The sequence below is a fragment of the Teleopsis dalmanni genome, chromosome 2 (genome assembly GCF_002237135.1).
Source record: "Teleopsis dalmanni isolate 2A chromosome 2, ASM223713v2, whole genome shotgun sequence".
NCBI lineage: Eukaryota > Metazoa > Arthropoda > Insecta > Diptera > Diopsidae > Teleopsis > Teleopsis dalmanni.
In genome coordinates, this window is record NC_051847.1 from 201,479,887 (window position 1) to 201,500,823 (window position 20,937).

Genomic DNA, 20,937 nt, shown 5'->3' on the forward strand with positions numbered 1-20,937 from the left:
AAAAGAGAAAAATATGATTTTTTGTATATTAATAAGAAAGTTATGAATACATTAAACTGCATTAAAAGGCTTTATAAACTTTTGGACTCAATTTACTCATATACAATTTTTTGTACTTCAATAGATAATTTAAATAGATATATTTATTTTTAAAAATTGATTATTTTTAATTACATTTAGTTTATTATGTAGTCTTTTATTTTTTGTTGTAAACAAATAAAAAATCTCTATCAAATCAGACATTTTAATTTTCAAATCTAATTAAACGGTTCACTTTAAGTTCAAAATAATAAAATTACCGACCTTTGATTTTAAGACATGAATACATATAAATATTTTTATATATTTTTACTCGAAAAACAATTTGATTCATTCTACATATTCACAGTTTCGTTATATTTCAGCAACTGATAAGCAAAGTTTCTAAGCTTAAAAATTTCAATGAATAAAATTGATTAAAATACAAAAATAGTTACATTTGGCTTTGTCGAATTTTTAAAACCCTTTAGCTGTTATTTTATAATAAATAAAAAAAATTTTGTTTATAATTCACAATTTTTAAATTAGCACAAATCATTTTTTTCATAGTTCATCAATATTATAAACTCGAAGACAGGATCAACGTAGATTCAAAAAAGACGTACGTTAACTAATTTAAAATAACATGGATTATAAAATATCTAACGTCGTCTTAAGTAAATTATACTATATTAGACTAAATTAAAAACAGTTTCGCCAACTTCAAATACTCTTTATTTATAATGTTATGGAAGGTTTATTAAAATATTATAATAGTAACCTTTAGTTTTAGTTCTAAAATTTTGACATCTAACCCAAAGTCATAATGTGGAAATATCATTTGCCTACTTGAGAATTGAGAGATTAATTTTATTTTGAAACTAATAAATAAACACACTACTAGTCTTAACTAGATTCCTTCATCTTAGCAAGTTATATTCTTGATAAAGCATCTAATAACTTGTCATACTTAATGTATCCTTTCATACTAGGTGTAAGGGTATAATATAATCGCAACATATTTTATTTATATTAAACGTCAAAATATTATTTTCTGCTTAATTAAATTTAACAAATTATGAATAACTTAAACAAAAAATTTAAAATAATATTATTTAAAATGTTTTTAATATAAAACTTATTTTTTAAAATCAATTTTTACATAATTTTTTTTAAAGTATTACAGACATAACATATATATATATATTTATTTATTTGTGATTTAACACTGAAATTAATTTTAAATCTAGATCTAGATCTTTTTCCCTATAATTCATGTTAAAAATTATATCTAAATTTTATTTTATATGTCTTTGGGTAGATCTAGTTTTATTGTATTGTAGTCTCTATTCTTGATTGCGTTGAAAAGGCTGGTTCCGTTGGTTGGGATATATATTTTTTATATTATTGCTACATATTAAAAAAAAATTCCAGCAATAATTATTGGAAATGAAACAAATATGATATGTATAATTCGCATATATACGAGTGGTGTACTATTTATGATACTTTTTTAAATATATTTGTTTAGTAAACATTTCACATTTAAGCAAATATTCATATTTCATATAAAACAGCTGCATACAACAGATTATAGATAAACAATATACCTTCTATAGTCTAATACAAATCATTTTTAAATATGTTTAAAACAAATACTTTTAAAAATTAGTGTTTATATTGTCTTAATATAATTTTTCTATTCTATCAACAAACATCCCTATATTTGATTCTTTGTGAACAATCATCCGTTTTAACCTCTCAAGTTCAGATGTATTTATTTATATTGTCTTGTGTTTTAAAGTAAATAAATCCGGAATGATTTGTAAAAATTTGTTGAATTTTAAACAAAATCAGCTGCAATTTTGAAAAAATTAGCTGAAATTTTTATGAAAATCCATTTTACAAATATTTGCTAGAGGGTTAAGGAATACATATCAAATTTCAATGATTTCTTCCATCTTTTGCTCTTAGCTATAACAACATAGAAAATTTTGTACCTCCATCTTTTTCTGGATATATTATAATTTTTATATCAGAGGCTCTTAATATATGAAAATAATAAATTTACATTCTTTCCAGATAAAATAGTGTTTTTGATCATATTTATTACTAATTAATTAAATTAAATTCATTAATTAAATTACTTAGTTACTACTACAATTTTACGGTAAGTTTTTCATAAAGATTTAGGGCTTAGTGTTTTTTTTTTTGCTTTTTATAGTTCGGAACAGTTTAAGGTTGATTGATTCTGATTTTCCGGGATGAATTCAAAATTAAGAAACGTTAGTTATTTAGTTGATTTAATTTAATATCATAATGAGTTAGTTATCTATTTTCTTATAAGACGGTAAAGAAAACAATTAGTTATAGTTTAATTAGTTATAATTTAAAAATTTTGCTATATGTTTGAAATTAGGTGCTACATTAGACAATTTTTAAATGAACCGGCATAACAGTTTTACTAACTTTATTTAAATTTGTTTGTAATCAATTAATTAAAATGTAATCATTAAATCTTCTCTTATGGAATAAGTACTTAGTATTACGATTGAGAGAATCAAAATATTTGTGTATATTGATACACTTGGCATACATTTATACTCATACATAAATTGTATTGACTGCAGATCTTGAGAATGTAAAGATCTTACATGAAGAAAGAAATCAAAATAAAAGGAACTTTCTGAAAATGCTTTCAATACTAAAAACTCCGAATAACAAGAGACTGAATTATAAAACGGATACGGACAACTGTGATCAGAATATTATAAACAACTGATAAAGGATATTGTTTATGTATTTTACAATTTGTATTCTCTTTTTGCTTTTGTTGTTGTTTTTATTGTTATTTATTATTTTTCCTTCTATAACTTTTACATTGTATATTTTGTTAGTTTCCCTGAAGAAATATTGGAAAATATCTTAATAAAATAATTTGTTTTAAATGTGAATAATAAATTATAGTTTTTTAATTTTTATTTAAAAGACCAATTAACCTGCTCATAAATTATTATAAGTTAATGTAATTTAACATGATAACTTAAGTAATTTTGATGAAAAATATTATAAAAAACGTATATTTTAATACATATATTATATTAACCAATGAATAAAAATGAATCGCATAAAATAAAGAACCTAAATACCACCAACATCAATATATATTCGTGTTTTTTTTTGTTTAATCTTATTAACAAAATAAACAAATCTCAAACGACTTTAAAATAAATAATCACGGCTACTTTTCATAAGTACAAGCCTACTATTTACAATCAAATAATAATTATGAAAACCCTTTTGTATTAAAATTGGATTACATCCGATGCATGTACTGCTTGACCGTGCATGTACCTGCCAGCCGATTATGCAGTACATCAGCAACATCCTATACAAGGTCTTACACTCATGTCACCTTTCTAATATGCATTGTTTTAATTTTTTCAAAGAGGAAAAAAGAGTTGTTAAAGACGGATTATAAAACTATTTTTTTTCTGCATTTAAGATCAGCTACTTAACGTAGTATAAACAAAATACTCCTTTGGTAAATGAAAATAAATAGACATACAAATGAGTTTTAAATACTTTCTTCACCTTTTTCGAGATGAAATTGAGAAATTCTGGCATACTATTTGCAGTATTATTCATATAGGTTTGAGTAAGCACGCGGATTCATTGGTATTGACTTGATTTATTTAATATGCGTTGATGAAATATTTAAATATTTTTCTATGTTTCTTTATTTTTCTAATTTTTGATTATCTATCGAATGTTTGGTGATTTCAAATTTAATCAAATTTTTCATAATAATTTGCATAATACACATATATGGTATCTTGTTTGAATGACTAATAAGATAATATTTAGTTGGCCAATGTACGAATATGTCTCGTGGCAAATTCAGTAATGTAAATAAAAATGTGTTAAATTTTAATGAAAAATAAATAAGTAAAGTAAATGGCTTCATGGATCTGACTTCATGGATAAACACTGATTTCATTTAGGTGAAAACTTATTATATAATTATAATAGAATTTAGTAAATAATTATCACAAACAGATTTAATTTTTTAGATATATCCAATATCCATTGGTCTTCATTCGATGCGCTGTCTTCTGTTCAGTTAGAATTAGTTGCTGACACAAAAGATCTAACATGATCGTTACACTTCGCTCAAACTCTGTAAATATCTACACTTATTATACATAAACTTAATATATATTAATTATTTTATGACCAAACGATTTTAATAAAAGTGTTATTTTTCAAGCTAATTGATCAAATTTCTTTTAATGTTGTTAAAAAATAAAAATTGGGAAAAAGAATCTTATTTCGGCTTTAGTCTAATTTCCTGATTATGATTTTAGTCGAAATATCGATAATATAAAAATTATTGTAAAATAAATTGTAAATTCTTTTTTTTATTTTTTTTTTTAACAACATTAAAAAAATTTGACCAATTAACCTGAAAAAAACACTTTTATTAAATGTAATATAAAAAATCAAAAATGTTGACCCATATTTATCAAAAATTGGAATATGTTGATGATTTAATTTTGCCAATACAAATATTAGAAATTGTTCGGTTCTTTCCGAACATACAAATTTATTTTCTAACTCAAAATATTGAAAACAATGAATGAAACTAATAATTAGGTTGAAACCTTAATTAATTTAAAATTAATGAATTGAATGAATAATTAACCCCATCTGTGATTTTTTAACCCTGAAAAATCTTGTGGTCTGATTTTCGCCCAACCAGTTCAATTCCAAACTTTTAAAACATTTCTGATTACAATACCGCCAACATTAACACCTCAGATAACTTCAATAAATTCACATTAAGTATAATCACCAACAAGAGCAGCGTAATTCCTATTGTTAGTAGGAATAAGATTAACAAAACTGACAGCTATACCTTATGTTAACAAGAGCTCCAAGAATAGCAACAATACACAGAGTATAAGCATTAAATCCAAAACTAGACAACTAATGCCTTTAACTTTAAATATATTACAATTATTTATTCAAATAAATAATAAGAATAACAATAATTATAATAATTAAGAAAAATAATTATATATTAATTATAAAAAGGAAATCAATAAAGTGGTTGAAGAAAAATTTTTGTAGAACTTCTATATTATCCTTTTTTATCTTATACATATAGCTGCATTTAAAATATTTATTTTTAAAAAGAAAATAATGTTCGCTCACTAGTCTTGAAGAAAAATAAACATCATGAAATTAAACATTAAGACATACCAAGAAGTACATCATATAAAAATACTACACTGTTTGACATTTGTAATCTTACAATCGTTAATTATTTCTGAATTGAGAGATACAGTGCCACCCAGTAGTATTTAGATAGAGCTGCGTATCTGCCTCTGTATACACATATATATCCGTATATTAGAGACAGCTCAGTATCTCCTCTTGCTTGTGCGGGGTGTTCTAAAGATGAAATATTTTTTAGTGACATCCACAATTTGTACCAACTGAAAGAGCATTTAGAGAAAATATTTTGTTTAATTTTGACTTTTGCACCAAATGTCAATAAATTTGTCTTTATTTGTACTTTAATACAGATTTCACATATGTAAATATATTCAGATACTCATGGGTTTGTTCATTTTATTCTTAATGTTTGTTTGTGGTATTTTTTATGGATTTCCAAATGCGCATGACTTACGATTTCGGTAATTACTGAAGATTAATGATCAACTAAAATGCTTAGAAGAAGAGTTATGACTAAACAGACTTTTTGAACTGATAAACAATTTATTGAAAAAAGTTTTAAAATTATTTAGAAAACAATTCAGTAAATTTTAAATAAATTAAACGTTTTGTATTCTATAAATTGTAATACTCTGTCAATGATCTATTTGTTCAAAATCATTAAATGAGCTCACAAAATATGGTATACTAACTTTGCATATTTGAATTTTTAATATATTAAGTAAGCTACATAGGCATAGGATTGAAGTTCTATCCAAACATTTACTCTTTTTTTAAAATTACGTTAAAATTTTTATTATTATTAAATGGATAAACTATAATCCAAGACACAGGTGGTTCGTTGTGTTAAACCAGAATTAGTGGATAGATTCTGCCTTTGAAAATATTGTCTACAATATTCAATTTTTATGAATAATACGTTTTATTATTCATTCGCCCTGGATATTCTCATATTTGGCTCTCAACAACTACTAAATATACGAAAATCGCGAAAGAATGCTCGAAAGAGGAGAAATTTGCTTCAATCATCACCGAAACAGTAGACTCTTTTTTAAATCTTGACAAATTTAAAGAGTATAGACATATGAAAAAAACATATTAAAGGAAAATTGATTAGTAAATTGACTTGTTGTTGTTGTTGTTGTGATTTGAGTTAGTGCTATTGCGCATTTTTACTCTATTGTGGCTGGGGGGCTTATCCCTGCCCCACACTAAACTTGAACTATACTAGAATCATTATCATTTATTTATTTTCTAACTGATGACGGACCGTAGATCACTTGTATTTTTTAAAATAATATTTTCATTTATCAGACTAAAATCTCTTCATATCCTCAGTTAGATTTACTTCATATCTTATAAATATTGTAACACATTTATCGATGTTTTTTTTTATTAAAACTTAAATGATTAATAACACAAATTTTTCTTTAATTATTTGAACACAGTCATATAAGTCGAGACGGTTGGAACAGAGTCATATGTAATGTGACTATGTCATAAACTGAGTTTCAAACCACGCTTTAGTTTCTTTATTTCTTTTTTAAATTAACTTTTCATGCGACACTAAGTGCAATACCCGTACTATTATATGGTAATATGATCTGCCACCAAAGAAATCATTTGTTCATAAGAGTAAATAACACATTTAAATTGCTTCACAGCACTACAACCTTTAAGTAAATGCAATTGGTGTTATCAATTACTAGCAAGATATTATTATACTTGGTTACAGCTCAAGTATGAGTAGTAACATAACGCAAAGGAAATATACCTAGTACTGTTTAATAATTAAGAAAACGTGATTTAAATATTGACATAATGTTCAAGTTATTATCTAGAAGTTACTCATAACTAACGTGTACACGTTAGTTTTACATTATTTGGCCTATTAATATTGTACTCAACTGTAGGGTATTTTATTAATCAATATTACAGCACACATTTCCATTAGTGATTCAATTTCGCCGCTATTATTACTACTCACGCTTATCCAATAAGTACCGAGATGTACTTTTACATTTGCACGTACAAGTACTTCTTTTTAGAACTTTTCTGCTTTCCTCAATAAACTAAAACCACTCACTCACAAAGAGTTCAGAAGTAGTAGCAAGTGCAAGTGTTTAACGGCAAATATTTATTAGTATTCCACAAAACAATCATCACAATTATGACCCATAGACGAAGTCAATAACAATTCTGAAGATTAAGCAGCTTTGTGCACGTTTGTTTAAATATTAAACAAAAAAAAAAAAATTTTATGAATGAAAATGAGGCCGATATACTGAGTCAACATCTGTAGCGGATAGATCTTTGGCTGAGAATTTTTTTTTTTGTTTCTTTAACAGAAAGCACAATTTACACTATACGAAACAAATTTTTTAAAATCTTTTTTGTAGAATTTATGGTAATTTATGATGCAATTTGGGTTTTTTTGAAGTGCACAGATGATCGATTTAGTGAATTGGTTATTAAGTAAAAAATAAGTAAAATTTATAAACGAAGCATTAGAGAGATTAACTATTTAATGAAAGATTAAATAAATTCTTCTTTTTAACACACAGCAATAATATACTACATATAAAACATTAGAAGCATTTCGCCGACGAAGACAATAGCGATAAATACAATATTTTCATATGAAAGGTGGAAATACTGGTATCTATATGCCAAGTAACGTGTAGAATTCAAATGAACCACAGTTATCCCCCCTAAAACCCTCTATAACACGGAAAATTAGTTCCGCGTTATAGGAAAACGCGTTATAGGGGTATTTGCGAAGCTAGTAATGAACTATACAAATCCCCGCGTTATATGAGGGAATAATGCCCGTCTTATATGGGGGTTTGAAATCGCGTAATATGAAAACGCGTTATAGGAGTACCGTATTAAAGGGGAGAGCGGGGGGATTACTGTATCTTGGTGACATTCAATGTTGCAAACTAATCACATAATAAGATTGTCACAGTGCTCACATGTGTGCGAAAAGCATTTATTTTTCTAAAAAATTATACGAATTGCAAAAATAACTAAGATCAACTACTAGTAACCGATATCTTAGTCTAACACTAGAAATGCCATTGGGATATAATATTATATAACTGATGTAGCTATTTCTGTTTGATAAAAACTGAATTTTTTTAACTAAACTGTACAGAATATAAACTGTAACATCAAAGCAAGCAAGACCACGGCACGAGTATCTGCCGAATCCAGTAAAAATGCCGGTAAAAAGATTTAATACATAGTGCGTCGAGTGGACAAGACGCAACTACTTGACCAAACTAAAAACACCAGCCACAACAACAAACAAACAAACATCACAACTAATTAACAAACCTTCTATTGTTAGCAGCAATACTATACCCTATGTAACTCCTTCTAACCGAACAGCAAACAATAGCTAAAGGCTGGAGCAGGAAATGGTGTACATCTGAATCATCTGAAAAACCAATAATTAACAATAACAGACTTGTTATTATAACAGTAGTAATAAATAATACAAAACGTACAGAGAAAGGCGATGGACTACATAACTCAAGTAAATCCTTTAAAAGTTCGGTTCATTACTCAGTGATATATACCGACCACGAGGAAATCATTGAGTTAAATTGCGAGTGGCGGTTATTGAAGAAAGTTATGGTTCAGATCATATCTATAAATCGTAAGGAGTTTTACATCACTTAGACATCAGAACTAGATGTTACAATACATGATGATTTATGAGACTTATGAAGTGCATCAGAAGTAAGCACGCCGCTTACCGACGAACACTGAACGACACGTTATATCTGATCCGAATAAACAGACAAGTCCAAGTAGTTGCACAATGTCTTCATTAGCGGAAAGAAGAAGGAGTGAAATTTACCGCAATAAATTATAACGCCACATAATTTATATATAGTCACATATAAGTACTTGGAAATTGAAAATGGGATTAATATTTTATGTAGAAAATTCTTATGTCATAAACTCATACAATAACATACAACATAAAAATCGTATAGAATCATCTTATGTGATAAACTTTTTTAGATGATCTAATGAAACATGGGACTGCTAATAAATATACGTTCGTTAATTCAGAAACTATTAGTACAGCGTAGACTTATGTTGCATATTAGGTAATTTCAAGTAATGTTTAATCAATAGGAATTATTTCTTTTATGAACATAAAGTTTAACTGCAACATTATGATTTTAAAATTTTAGTGATTGAATTCTCAACTGACTTCCTTAGAAACTAAATGTATGTTTCTCTCTTTGTTTTCATTCGTAAATTATTTAAATTTTTCTTGCAATTTAAATAAAACTTATAATTCTTACTCTATGTTTTAAAAATAACAAAACAGAAATTGTTACGACTTCGGAAACATTTTCCAAGTACGTGGCTTTTGGTATGTTTCTCACAGAAAGTGCCTGCTTTCTTACGATAATTAGAAGTATGCATGCATTGCGATTCTAGGAACTAAATTGCAACAATTTACAATCTATTAATGAACTGCTACAACAAGGCAAATTTCAATTTTCTAATGAACAAGAATATTAAAAGCAGTTTAGGAACAACGCACTTACAAACTCAACGGAAAAATTTTAGTATTGATTTTTATGTTTCTCAAGAATTAATCATACAATTCGGTTTCATCATTATTATTTTTTTATTTCCTTACAGAAAATCACCTACCACAATATGGCGAAGTAAATCAATTAGGCGGTGTCTTTGTAAATGGTAGACCTTTACCGAACGCAACACGTATGCGCATAGTGGAGTTGGCGCGTTTAGGCATAAGACCCTGTGATATATCGCGACAGCTACGTGTCAGTCATGGTTGTGTTTCGAAAATACTTGCACGTTATCACGAAACTGGTTCCATATTACCTGGCGCCATAGGCGGTTCAAAGCCACGGGTGACCACACCTAAAGTAGTCAGTTACATACGAGAATTAAAGCAACGAGATCCAGGCATATTTGCTTGGGAAATACGCGATCGTCTGCTGTCAGAAGGTGTTTGCGATAAAACGAATGTGCCTAGCGTCAGTTCAATATCGCGTATACTACGCAATAAGCTTGGCGCTATGGGACATCATCACAATGCAAGCATAACAGGCAGTACAAATACTTCACCGCATCATCCTCATGCACACCATCATCATCATCATCACTCAGCGCCCCCCTCACATGCCGTTTCAGCTGTAGCTGCAGCAGCACATCACACAGCCGCTCATGCGCATCCACATTTATATAACTCCATCTATCAACCGTACAGTACATACGGTATGAAAACCGCTGTTTCATGTGGAAGTCCATCACCGCCTCAAGGTGGAGCCCAGGCACATCAATTGCACAGTGTTGCAGCTGCTGCAGCCGCGGCGCATTGTTGGCCGTCATCGCATTCAGTTACTGATATATTGGCACATCATCAGGCGGTTGCGTTACGCGCCAGTTGTCAAGTAGGCAACGCCATATCACCATTGACGCCAGCAATTCCAATGACACCGTCTCCAGTTGGTAGTGTGGCCGGCACAGGAAGTACGCAGCAAGCACTCGATAATGAAAATATCAGCACTAATGCAACACATCAGCATCAGGTAGTACAGCAACCCTATAATTATTATATGTATTTTCAAAATGGCGGCATGCACCATCATCACGGTGGTATGATGGCTGCAGGCGCAACGAGTTTATGAAGTTTGTTTTTGTTAATTAAATTTTTTTTTGTTTATGGTTTTAACTTTATATTTTAATATCGGAAAGGCGTAGAATAGAGATAAGTTTAAATACTCAATACCGTGTAACTTCATTTTGCCATAAGATAAAATGTAAAGGAATTTCATTAAATTAAGTTTTATTATAAGAAATTGTATTTTTAAGATATAAAAATGGATAAAAATTTAATTTTGAATTTGTATATAGTAATGAACAGAAAGAATTTATCAATACTCTTAAGTAAACAAAAATCTTGTCAAAAAAGAAAATAATAATGTGTAGTTATAAATTTGCAATAATAATTAAGTATAAAATAAATTGTAATGAAAATTTTAATTTTAATTTTACATTATTTAAATCAATTTTATAATGTTATGTAAAAAAAGTGGAAACCACAAAAAGATACATATCATATAATTTAATTAAGACTAGTAATTTAATTAAGCTTACTTTGGGATAACATGTATTATAGTTAACGAGTAAAGAGTTTTAGTTGTTTTGAAAATTGAATTTATAAAAATGTTAAAATTTATAACATAAAATTAATTTTTATATAAATAATATTGTTAACACAATAGTTTAAAATTTTGAACTTAATACTCAAGAAATATATAAAATTTTTCAAGAGAAATTTAAATATTTACAAAATCAATAATTACAGTGCAGGTACAAGATTTACTTCAGAAAATTATAAACTATACTTCTAAAAAAAAAATATATATACATCTAAATCACTTCTCATAAATGATTAAATATCTGTCACAATTACCGTCGGAGTTTCACCATTTGCAGAACACAGTGGGGTTTCTCTGGAATTATTCAATTAAAAGAATTTTAATGTATTTTTTAATAATTTATTATTAAGAAGAAAAAACAATCCTCTCTATGCTCTTATTTTTTTATAAATCAAAATAATCATTTAATAAACCTGAGTGTGTGATATCGTACATTATCCGCTATTTTATTTAAAATAACTTGTTTTACAATTATTCGGCCATATAAAGTCAACATTTATGAATTTAAAATCTTATTAGACTTTCACCCACTTTACAAGAGGAAGATAGATGCGTTCCAATAAATTTATCACAACAAAAAATCATATTAGCTTAAAATTCTTAGCTTTCTCTTGAGTTTCAACTAGTCCGTAACTATTCAATATGCAGTAAAAAATCTGACTAACCAGTTTTTACATTAAATAATTTTACCCAGTATCTAATTGCCAAATTTGTGACCATTTAATTTTTAATTTAAAAATATACATAAAAAAATAAATATTAGAAACTATTAAAAATTAAATAATATTTATTAATATTTTTCATAAATTACTTTAAACCATGTTTATATATTTTATATAGTTTGATTGTGTTAACATAATTACCACTAAAATTTAATATTGTATTCAAATTTATTGAATTTTTTTCTTTTTATCCCAGTCTTTGAATATATATTTCGTATATCATGTATATAAATCAAATAGTATTAAAATTATTATAGTTATTACAAGAAGTATTTCTATTATATAGTAAAAACAAAAAATTAATTGTATTTTTAAAAATAATTTTTTTTTATGAATAAAAAATTTTCAAAATATGTTAATAAAAAAATATTTCTTTCAATATTTAATTCTAAACGGTTTGTATCTATTTATTTATAAAATATTTAAGTTATTAATTAAATAATATCATTCTTTATCATTTTTATTAAATTAAGTTTTTACTTACTACTACTTAATAAAAAACAAAAAAAATTTTTAAGATATAAAATTAAATTTAAAACAATAAAAAATAAGAAACATATTAAAAAACAAATTTTTAATTAATTACTCTTAAAATTTGTTTTTTAAAAATATTTAAAATTAAACAAAAATATATAAATTTTTCACTTAATATCAGCAACATTCTGTTTCTTTCATATCCTGCTTAATCCACCCAAAAAAAAAATATCCTAAACCTGAACCTAAAATAATAGCCAAACAAATCCAATAATTGTAGCTCATAAATACTAACATTAGTAAATAGGATATTATAATTTGTATTAAATTAATTAAGGTCTGTATAATATGTGGAGCAGCTAATAGACGTTCCAGATATGTCTGTGTTCGAATTTCTTTTGGTTTCGAGTGACACCTGTTTGATTTCATTTCCATTTCCAGTGTCATACGTTTCACCTCTTTTCTCACTGTTAATCTTAGTAAATATTCTCGTAAACATTTAAGTAATTCATACAAAAATGCAACAGAAAATATAACTAATATTGCAAATAAAAATTCTGGAATACTACTGGCGATCCAATCTTTCCATAGAATTCTTTCACAATGCCCGCCGTGAAACTAACAAATAAATTTAACATTAATTATAATTGTTTTATTAAATAATTAAATAAATTGTAAATGAAAGATTCCGATAATAACACTTACCACCATTGAAGATGGACAAGATTTTTCCTCGTTAACGTCAATATTTTCCTGTGCATGATTATGATCCATTTTTAAACTAAAAAATATTTCAAGTAATAAATAGTTATAGTTTACGAAAATAAAATTAAATTTATTAAAAGTTAATAAATAGCTTTATTAATTTTATATGATTCAAGGAAAAAGTTTTATTAAAAAAATATTTGAAATATATTTTGAAAAATATATAAATCTTCCTACATTATAAAAACAAACTTAATAATTTGTTAAAATTTTATAATTTGATATACAATACTTTTTTAATATTTTTAAATATTTTTTGTTCAATGTTAGAATATTAACATATTTTTATTCGTCTTTTGGAGGAGTATTCCTTCCCCTTGCTTAATGAAACGCAAAGCAGCGCAACAACTGAGAAATTTATTATGTTGATGCTGCATTGAGAGGTAAGTCATTATATACATATTTCCTACTGGGTATCAATTGCGAATATGGATACATTTTAAGATTTATATTCGTTTAAGTTTTTTTATAAATTTTTGCATATTTCTAAATTACAGATTAATCGAATTATTAATTTATAATTTAAATAATTATAAATATTAAACCATTAATAAATATATTACCAAATTTTATTAATATGTTTTCGAACGGACTTATTGGTTAATTGTTTAAATAATACACAATTTTTTTTAAATATATTAAAAAATATATTTTATTGTCACCAATATTTCGATTATAGTCTGTAGTTATCTTTAGGGTACCTTTATTTTATTTTATTTTATTTTATTTTATTTTATTTTATTTTATTTTTTACTGATAACAAACATTTGTTTAAAATATATAATCAATGTATTTAAATAATTAATTTAATTAATTATCATCTTTTGGAATCGATATTTCATTTTTAAAAATAAAACTTTTGTTTAAACATAAAATAAATGGGATAACCTCTTAAAATCATCAGAACCTCTTAAAATTAAGGTAGCTTAATTGTCAATTGACTTTATTTTGAACATCAAAGATATAAAGTATATATGTTATGTGGCATATATATAATAAGATTATATATAATAAGAAGCAATTCGAAAATTTTCAAAAACCATAGAAATCTGGAGTATAGTCTGGAGTATACTCATACTTTCAATTACAGATGAAAGTAATGCGTTTGAATGATAACTTAACGTGTGGCAAATATTTTATATCTTAAAAAAATGAAGTCAATAAGGTATGACATCATTCATAGAATTAATAGACTAGCATTCTAACTGTGGGATTAAATTAATTTGATGAAAGTATGCAGTAGAATAGATTGAATTATATTTTCTATCCAATTCTCATCATGTCCCTGTTACTACCGAACTTCTGAATATTTTGAAGACTGTGAACTTGGATTACCGTCATTATATTAGTTGGTTTGAGGAAGTTATAATATTAAAACAATACAAAAAGGTTTTTTGTGAAGAATAACATAATATATGAAAAACTAAATGAAATAGTATTACAAAAACTTAAACTATATATAATATATAATTACTTAACATCGATTATGGTGCAATTTTTAAGGAAGACAACAGTTAAAAAAAAAACTTTAGAAAAATATAGAGTATAGAAAGTGATTAAAATTTATGTTTTAAAGAGTGGGGTATCACATTTTTTGGTTCAGGTTGCCTTTGAACCTTATAACGTCATTGCTGATAGACCGGCCGTATTTCGTTAAACCATTTTAACTGATTAAAACAAATGTATAGCTAATTGAATGTTTTAAAGAAGTACTAATTATATATAACTGAAATGTTATATATTTCAAGTTTCTGTATAGATATATCAATGTTGATTCAAATTTATTTATTTCCATATATGTATGTATATATGTTTAATGACATGTTGAACATTATTTCCCTAATGTAAATCGTCGATGAATACCGGATATAATCTATATAGAGAAAAACGCGTACATTTTAAGTAAATGGTCATATAAATGGTCAAATGTATCGATATATATGCATTCGAATATATAAAGTACATTCACTATATGTTTATTGTACTATATACAATCTTTAATTCAATGGTTTTACTATATATCTTGACTTTTGTTATATATTTATTTTTGATGTATCTTTGTGCATAATATAATAATATTATTATATGGTATCGCAAACTTTTAGAAAAATGTTTGATTTTATAAAATTTTGATTATAAGTAAGTATGTATGATATTTTAAAATAAATTTTAAAAGAATTTATATAATTTCTAGTATTTTTCTCTTAGTTCAATGGTCTTAGACCGCACAATCTCAATTATCACTTATGATTCACTGAATTCTGATTGCAGTAATGCATTTAAATTAATATTTAATGAATTATAAATATAAATATAATGGTATTTATAAATAAATATAAAATATTTATTAATAAAAGTTTATTTAAATTTTTTCGAGTTGTTTAACAAATCACACATTTTGTTATTATTTTCCATTCTCTCACCACTGTTTATGAAGCGTAAATAGCACTTGTCACTGTAAGCAATTTTTCTACTAAAATATCGTCAACAAACGTGTTGGTGTCTTACTCCACTGAAACGACTTGCAGTTAATTAAATCCCATACAAAAGATAAGAATTGTTTACGATTGTGGGATTTAAAATGAATTATTTTCACCGCTGAAGTATCTGATACGTAGAGTGACATTTTTATACGTAAATGTAAAATGAGTGAAGTCAAAATAATTACAATTTTTCACTTTAAGAACACAAACGACACGATCTCTTATAAAATTCAATGTGAAAGCAAAGTTATTATTATTTAGAAAAAAAATTAATTTAATAATATTATTGAAAAATATTTTTTTAAGTTTATATCTCCATATTTCTGTTCACTTGATCACAGACAATAAGTAATTATTATTAAAATTAAATTAAAATTTCTTTCCATGAAATGAATATTCTAAAAATCCAATGTAAACACCAACACATAGGTTTTATAATTGATATCATAAAATATACTCAATATTCCATATCTCCAATATAGAGACTTACGTTTTAAACCGTTGAATTGGTTTCGTAACTAAAAAATAGAAGGATTCACATAAGCTCTTTATGAAACTTTTTTATGGTCCTGAAATTCCATCAAGTATACTTCTTCAACACTCTTTATTATTTAAACTAAAATTTACTGACGACCTTATATCTCTACTTTCCATACTGTATGTTTAAATTACTATGTGCGGGATATGAGCAATTTAATTTATATGCTGAGATTGCTAGTCAAAGGGCAACATGCTATTGTTGAAAACTATATATACAAATACTCTGTGTATATTCTATACGTTTAATAAAAATATTATTAAACGAAAATATTATATCTCAGAGAGTGTAGCGCATAAGTAGAACAAGTAATTGAGTTTTATCTTATCAGTAGTTATTGAGACATGACATCAAACATATAAGAGACAAGAAATGAACAAAATAAACAAGTATAAGATTTATGTTTACTAATAAACTCACCTGTAATTGTTATTAAAAAATTACCAACTGTACGCTTTCATATATTAACAAATTAATTCTTATATTTCCTGACTTAAATAATTTCTTTTTTAAACATTTTTTATAAATTTTTGAAAATGAATAAATTTATTCACTAAAAATGCCCAACACCGAGCAATGAAGCGCTAGCTTTTATTACTTTTATAAGTAATAACGATACTACCGAAGTAATCACTTCAATCACGAAAATAGTTTAATTTGATAAGATATTTTTCTCATAAGAAAATTCAAGCTTTTTTGCACTCAACAAAGCATTTAATTAAATTAAAATGTGTACAATAAGATGTTGTTTATTACTGTTTATAACAAACCTAAAATTATGTTTTTTAATTATGAGAAAGAAAATAAGTTTATTAAAACTTTATCTAAACCATTCTTTAGCGCCTTTACCGAAATCTTAATCTGTCAATCAATCTTAGAAGGGAAAATGTGATATAAATTTATACAATTAAAACAACAAATAAAATAAATTTATTTAACTATAATTGTATAAATAAATTGTTGATATATATAACAAAATCTTCAAAGAAATACATTATAATTTAGTTAGTAGCAACCAGACAACGCTATCCAGAATCGCTGGTCCAGAACTAAAAATGAGGACGCAAGTATATTTAATCAGAATTTGCCATCCTCATAGCCGAACTTCATTCAAGCGTTTGGCTCTGTCATAGCAAGCAGAGACAACTGAACTTTAAATATAGTGTTCCTTATTAAGACGGTTAAAATTTACACTGAGGGCTTCAAATTAAACGACAAATTTAGCAGTAAAAACTTTTCTAGAAAATTTGGTCTTACCATCTTACTAAAAATACCTGATCATTATAGTGTTTTTCATGCAGAAGTTAAAACAATTTATTGTGCAACAGAGTAGGCACTGAATACGGTTTCTAGAATTAATGTCGCCATCTTCTTGTGATCAAATAAGAACTTTAATTTTTAATTTTTGAATTCCCGTGCTTAACAAATCGGTAAATTTTTCATCCATATGATATGCCCAACAACACTGCAATATCTCTAATCGGTTCACAACGATTTTCCAACACAATCTGCTTCGCCGATTCAATGTTTTCTTCAGTAACAGAAGTTGTTGGGCAGCCAGGGATCTCATCATGGTCCAAGCTTGTACGAACGTCTTTGAACCTTTTAAATTATTCGTATACTCGTGGTTGCGACACACACTTGAATTCAAAAATAGGCTGTATTTAATGAAATTGGTTTAAAAAGGCGTTTTTTTAATAAGTTGTCAGTGTCCAACTCATAGTGATATCTGGACGTGCTGCTCTCCAAAATTTACTCTGCGTTAAACTGACAATTAATCATAAATACCAAGGATTGACGAGGAAAACCTTGCTATATCTACTTATTTGGAAGATAAAGATTCTTGTCAGATGACAAAAGTCACCTGCTCCGAATTGGATAAAATTTGTACCAGTTATGTTTTTCAACTATAGCGGTATCAACTCAATAATATAGTATCGGTACTGCCAGGACATTGGTATAAGACGTGGTCTACTCTCTCTCGACTTTTGTCGGGGATGTGGTTTTTTGGTTCACGAGTAAATTATACTTCAAATCATGTGTCAGTGTCCATCATTGGATAGAAGAAAATTCAAAATAATAAGGACCCATTTTTAACTGACCTGAAAATCAGTAGAGGTACCCCTCTTCTTGAATGGGAGAGTCAGGCCTTTTCAGAGAACAGCTGTTTGTAATGGCTGCGTTATAAATTTCAGTTATTTGAATATATAGTATTATTGTATTATCCATAAATAGTTCACAATCCTGCATAAAATATTTTTCGAAGTAAAAAAAGTAAATTTGCGTATACAAACGTTAAGTATCTTTATTGATTTTACTATATAAAATATAAATATATAATATACAAATGAATTTTTGAATTTTAACACATTTTTAAATTTTATTGTTAAAAAGTGAAAATAAATTTTACCTTCTAACGTTAAAACTTAGGACGGAGTTAGGGTTTATTTATTGAAGATTAAATAATTTATGAAAAAAAAATTAATAACTGTTATCTTATTTTTTTTTCTAATTACTATAAAATAAATTTTGATATTTTTACTATTGCATATGTAATAGTTACAGATAATTAGTATTATTCTTAATTAATGAAATACAATTTTACTTTTTTATTTCAATGACAGCAATCCTTTTCAACGCCTTTTTTGATCCAACCAAAGAAGAAGTAACCACATGTTAAACCCAAAAAGACTGACAAGCATAACCAATAATTGTAGTTCATGAAAACCAACATTATCAGATATGATATAATGACTTGAAAGAAGTTTAGAACAGTCTGTAACAGATGTGCCGGATCTGTTATTATTTGCCAATAATTTTTCCTTCTTATTTCTGCTAATGGTGTACAAGAACCACTGTTATGTTCTGAAGACATAGGTTGCGACGCAGCTTTTGCAGCTTTGATGAGTAAATATTCACGGTAAAATTTAAGAGCCTCATATATGAAACAAATTGCAAACCAGGCCAGACATGAGAATGTAAACTCAGTAACAGTGTATGCAACCCAACTAGTCCACAAAATACGTTCACAGTGTCCACCATGGAACTGAAAAAAAATTCAAAAGTTATTTTCTGCTTGTTTATTAAGATTTATTTATAAATATTTAAAATTTAGCTGAATCATAATTTATTGTTCAAATCGAAAAAAATTGAACTATTGTACATTTCTGTAACTTACAAACATCCAAGTCCTCTTATTTATCCATTTGCTATCGTTCTTTTATAAGTACGAAGGAAATAAGCCGTCTTTCGATAAGGTCAAGATCACTAACATACAAACAAGACTCAAATCTTAAAATCACTCTATGCTTCTATCTAAAAATTTATATGAATTTCCAAGTAACAGATTTAAACAGAAGAGCGGCACCCAGAGTAGACTGTCGCCCATATTCTTGTTGGCTGCGCAATGTCAGGTAGTAAAAGCACGGGCTTTACTACCTGTCATGTCATGACTCCTAATGGGACATTGGTGAAGTTAAAACCACTCACAATGTTAACATAATCCATATATAATTATTTTTGTCAAGCTTTTATAATACGCTGGAATGCGCGTTTTTTTTTAAGTTGTGACCAGTTACTAGACTACCACGTTTTATATTTTATTGTCGAACAGATATCCTAGTTAAAAACGATGAATGATTTTGTGCTTATTTATTTTTTTACGATTGTCATATTCGCGTTCGATTAATAATTAAATATCATGTCTCCAAGCTCTCAGAGTAGTAGTCCTTTTTAATTTAATCTTTCTACTAAGGTATAATTACACATTCGTAAAGGCATTTTTCTATTTAAGTTCTTTTACTTAAAATGTCAATCCGGTTGTTTAGAATTCAGAATTATTTAAATTTAATCAAAGCATTTAAAGCTCTTTATATACTTTTCTTTTTATTAAAAAATAAATTATTCATGAAAAATATATATGATGTATATCATCTAATACAATTCTATACTATATATAAATATAGAAAGCGTGAATATCATAAATACATTTATATAAATAACTATTTCATAATATTTGATGGTTTCATTATTTTAAAGAATATTATTTTATTACAAAATAGTTTATGCCTGTGAATATTATTATTTAAGTTTTTCATATATATGGCAATAAATATGGGACGGAATTTGGATATTTTGGAGTTCTATTGCATAAATGCATTACTATAAACTGAAAATTATTAAGAAAGTTTAAATAAATATAAAACTAAATTATTTTTAAATTTGAAAACAATAATAAAAATGTTTTTAAAAATTGAAGACGAATTAGGTATTCCAAAATATAATTAAAAATACAAATATGCAATAAATATACCAGTTATAAACAATATATATATATAGACATATATTTTCTAATCGAATCACTTTAAAGGATAAAAAATTGGATTTATATAATATAATATACATAACACATAATTTTAAATTATATATTTTAAATGAAAATAAACTTATAAAACAAACTGATTTAGTTTAAATAA

The 20,937-nt window shown here is 26.3% G+C and overlaps 3 protein-coding genes across 3 annotated transcripts; 1 reads left to right on the top strand and 2 right to left on the bottom strand.

Moving 5' to 3' along the window:
* Positions 1-9,923: 9,923 nt before the first annotated feature.
* LOC119676569 (paired box pox-meso protein-like) lies at positions 9,924-11,060 on the top strand (the record flags this gene model as incomplete). The annotated part of the gene is made up of 1 exon (XM_038087809.1): positions 9,924-11,060. A coding segment is annotated over one exon (1,023 nt), but the record flags the coding sequence as incomplete, so codon positions are not given.
* A 1,793-nt stretch (positions 11,061-12,853) lies between these two features.
* Positions 12,854-15,903, bottom strand: LOC119676570 (high affinity copper uptake protein 1-like). Its single transcript, XM_038087811.1, has 3 exons — positions 15,865-15,903; positions 13,382-13,457; positions 12,854-13,294 (listed from the first exon to the last, which is right to left on the bottom strand). Exons 2-3 carry the CDS (start codon positions 13,448-13,450, stop codon positions 12,854-12,856), a joined length of 510 nt encoding a protein of 169 aa, XP_037943739.1. The 5' UTR covers positions 13,451-13,457; positions 15,865-15,903.
* A 3,010-nt stretch (positions 15,904-18,913) lies between these two features.
* Positions 18,914-20,295, bottom strand: LOC119683157 (high affinity copper uptake protein 1-like). Its single transcript, XM_038096770.1, has 2 exons — positions 19,641-20,295; positions 18,914-19,508 (listed from the first exon to the last, which is right to left on the bottom strand). The coding sequence occupies exons 1-2, from the start codon at positions 19,644-19,646 to the stop codon at positions 19,077-19,079; spliced, it is 438 nt and encodes a 145-aa protein (XP_037952698.1). The 5' UTR covers positions 19,647-20,295; the 3' UTR covers positions 18,914-19,076.
* Positions 20,296-20,937: the final 642 nt, after the last annotated feature.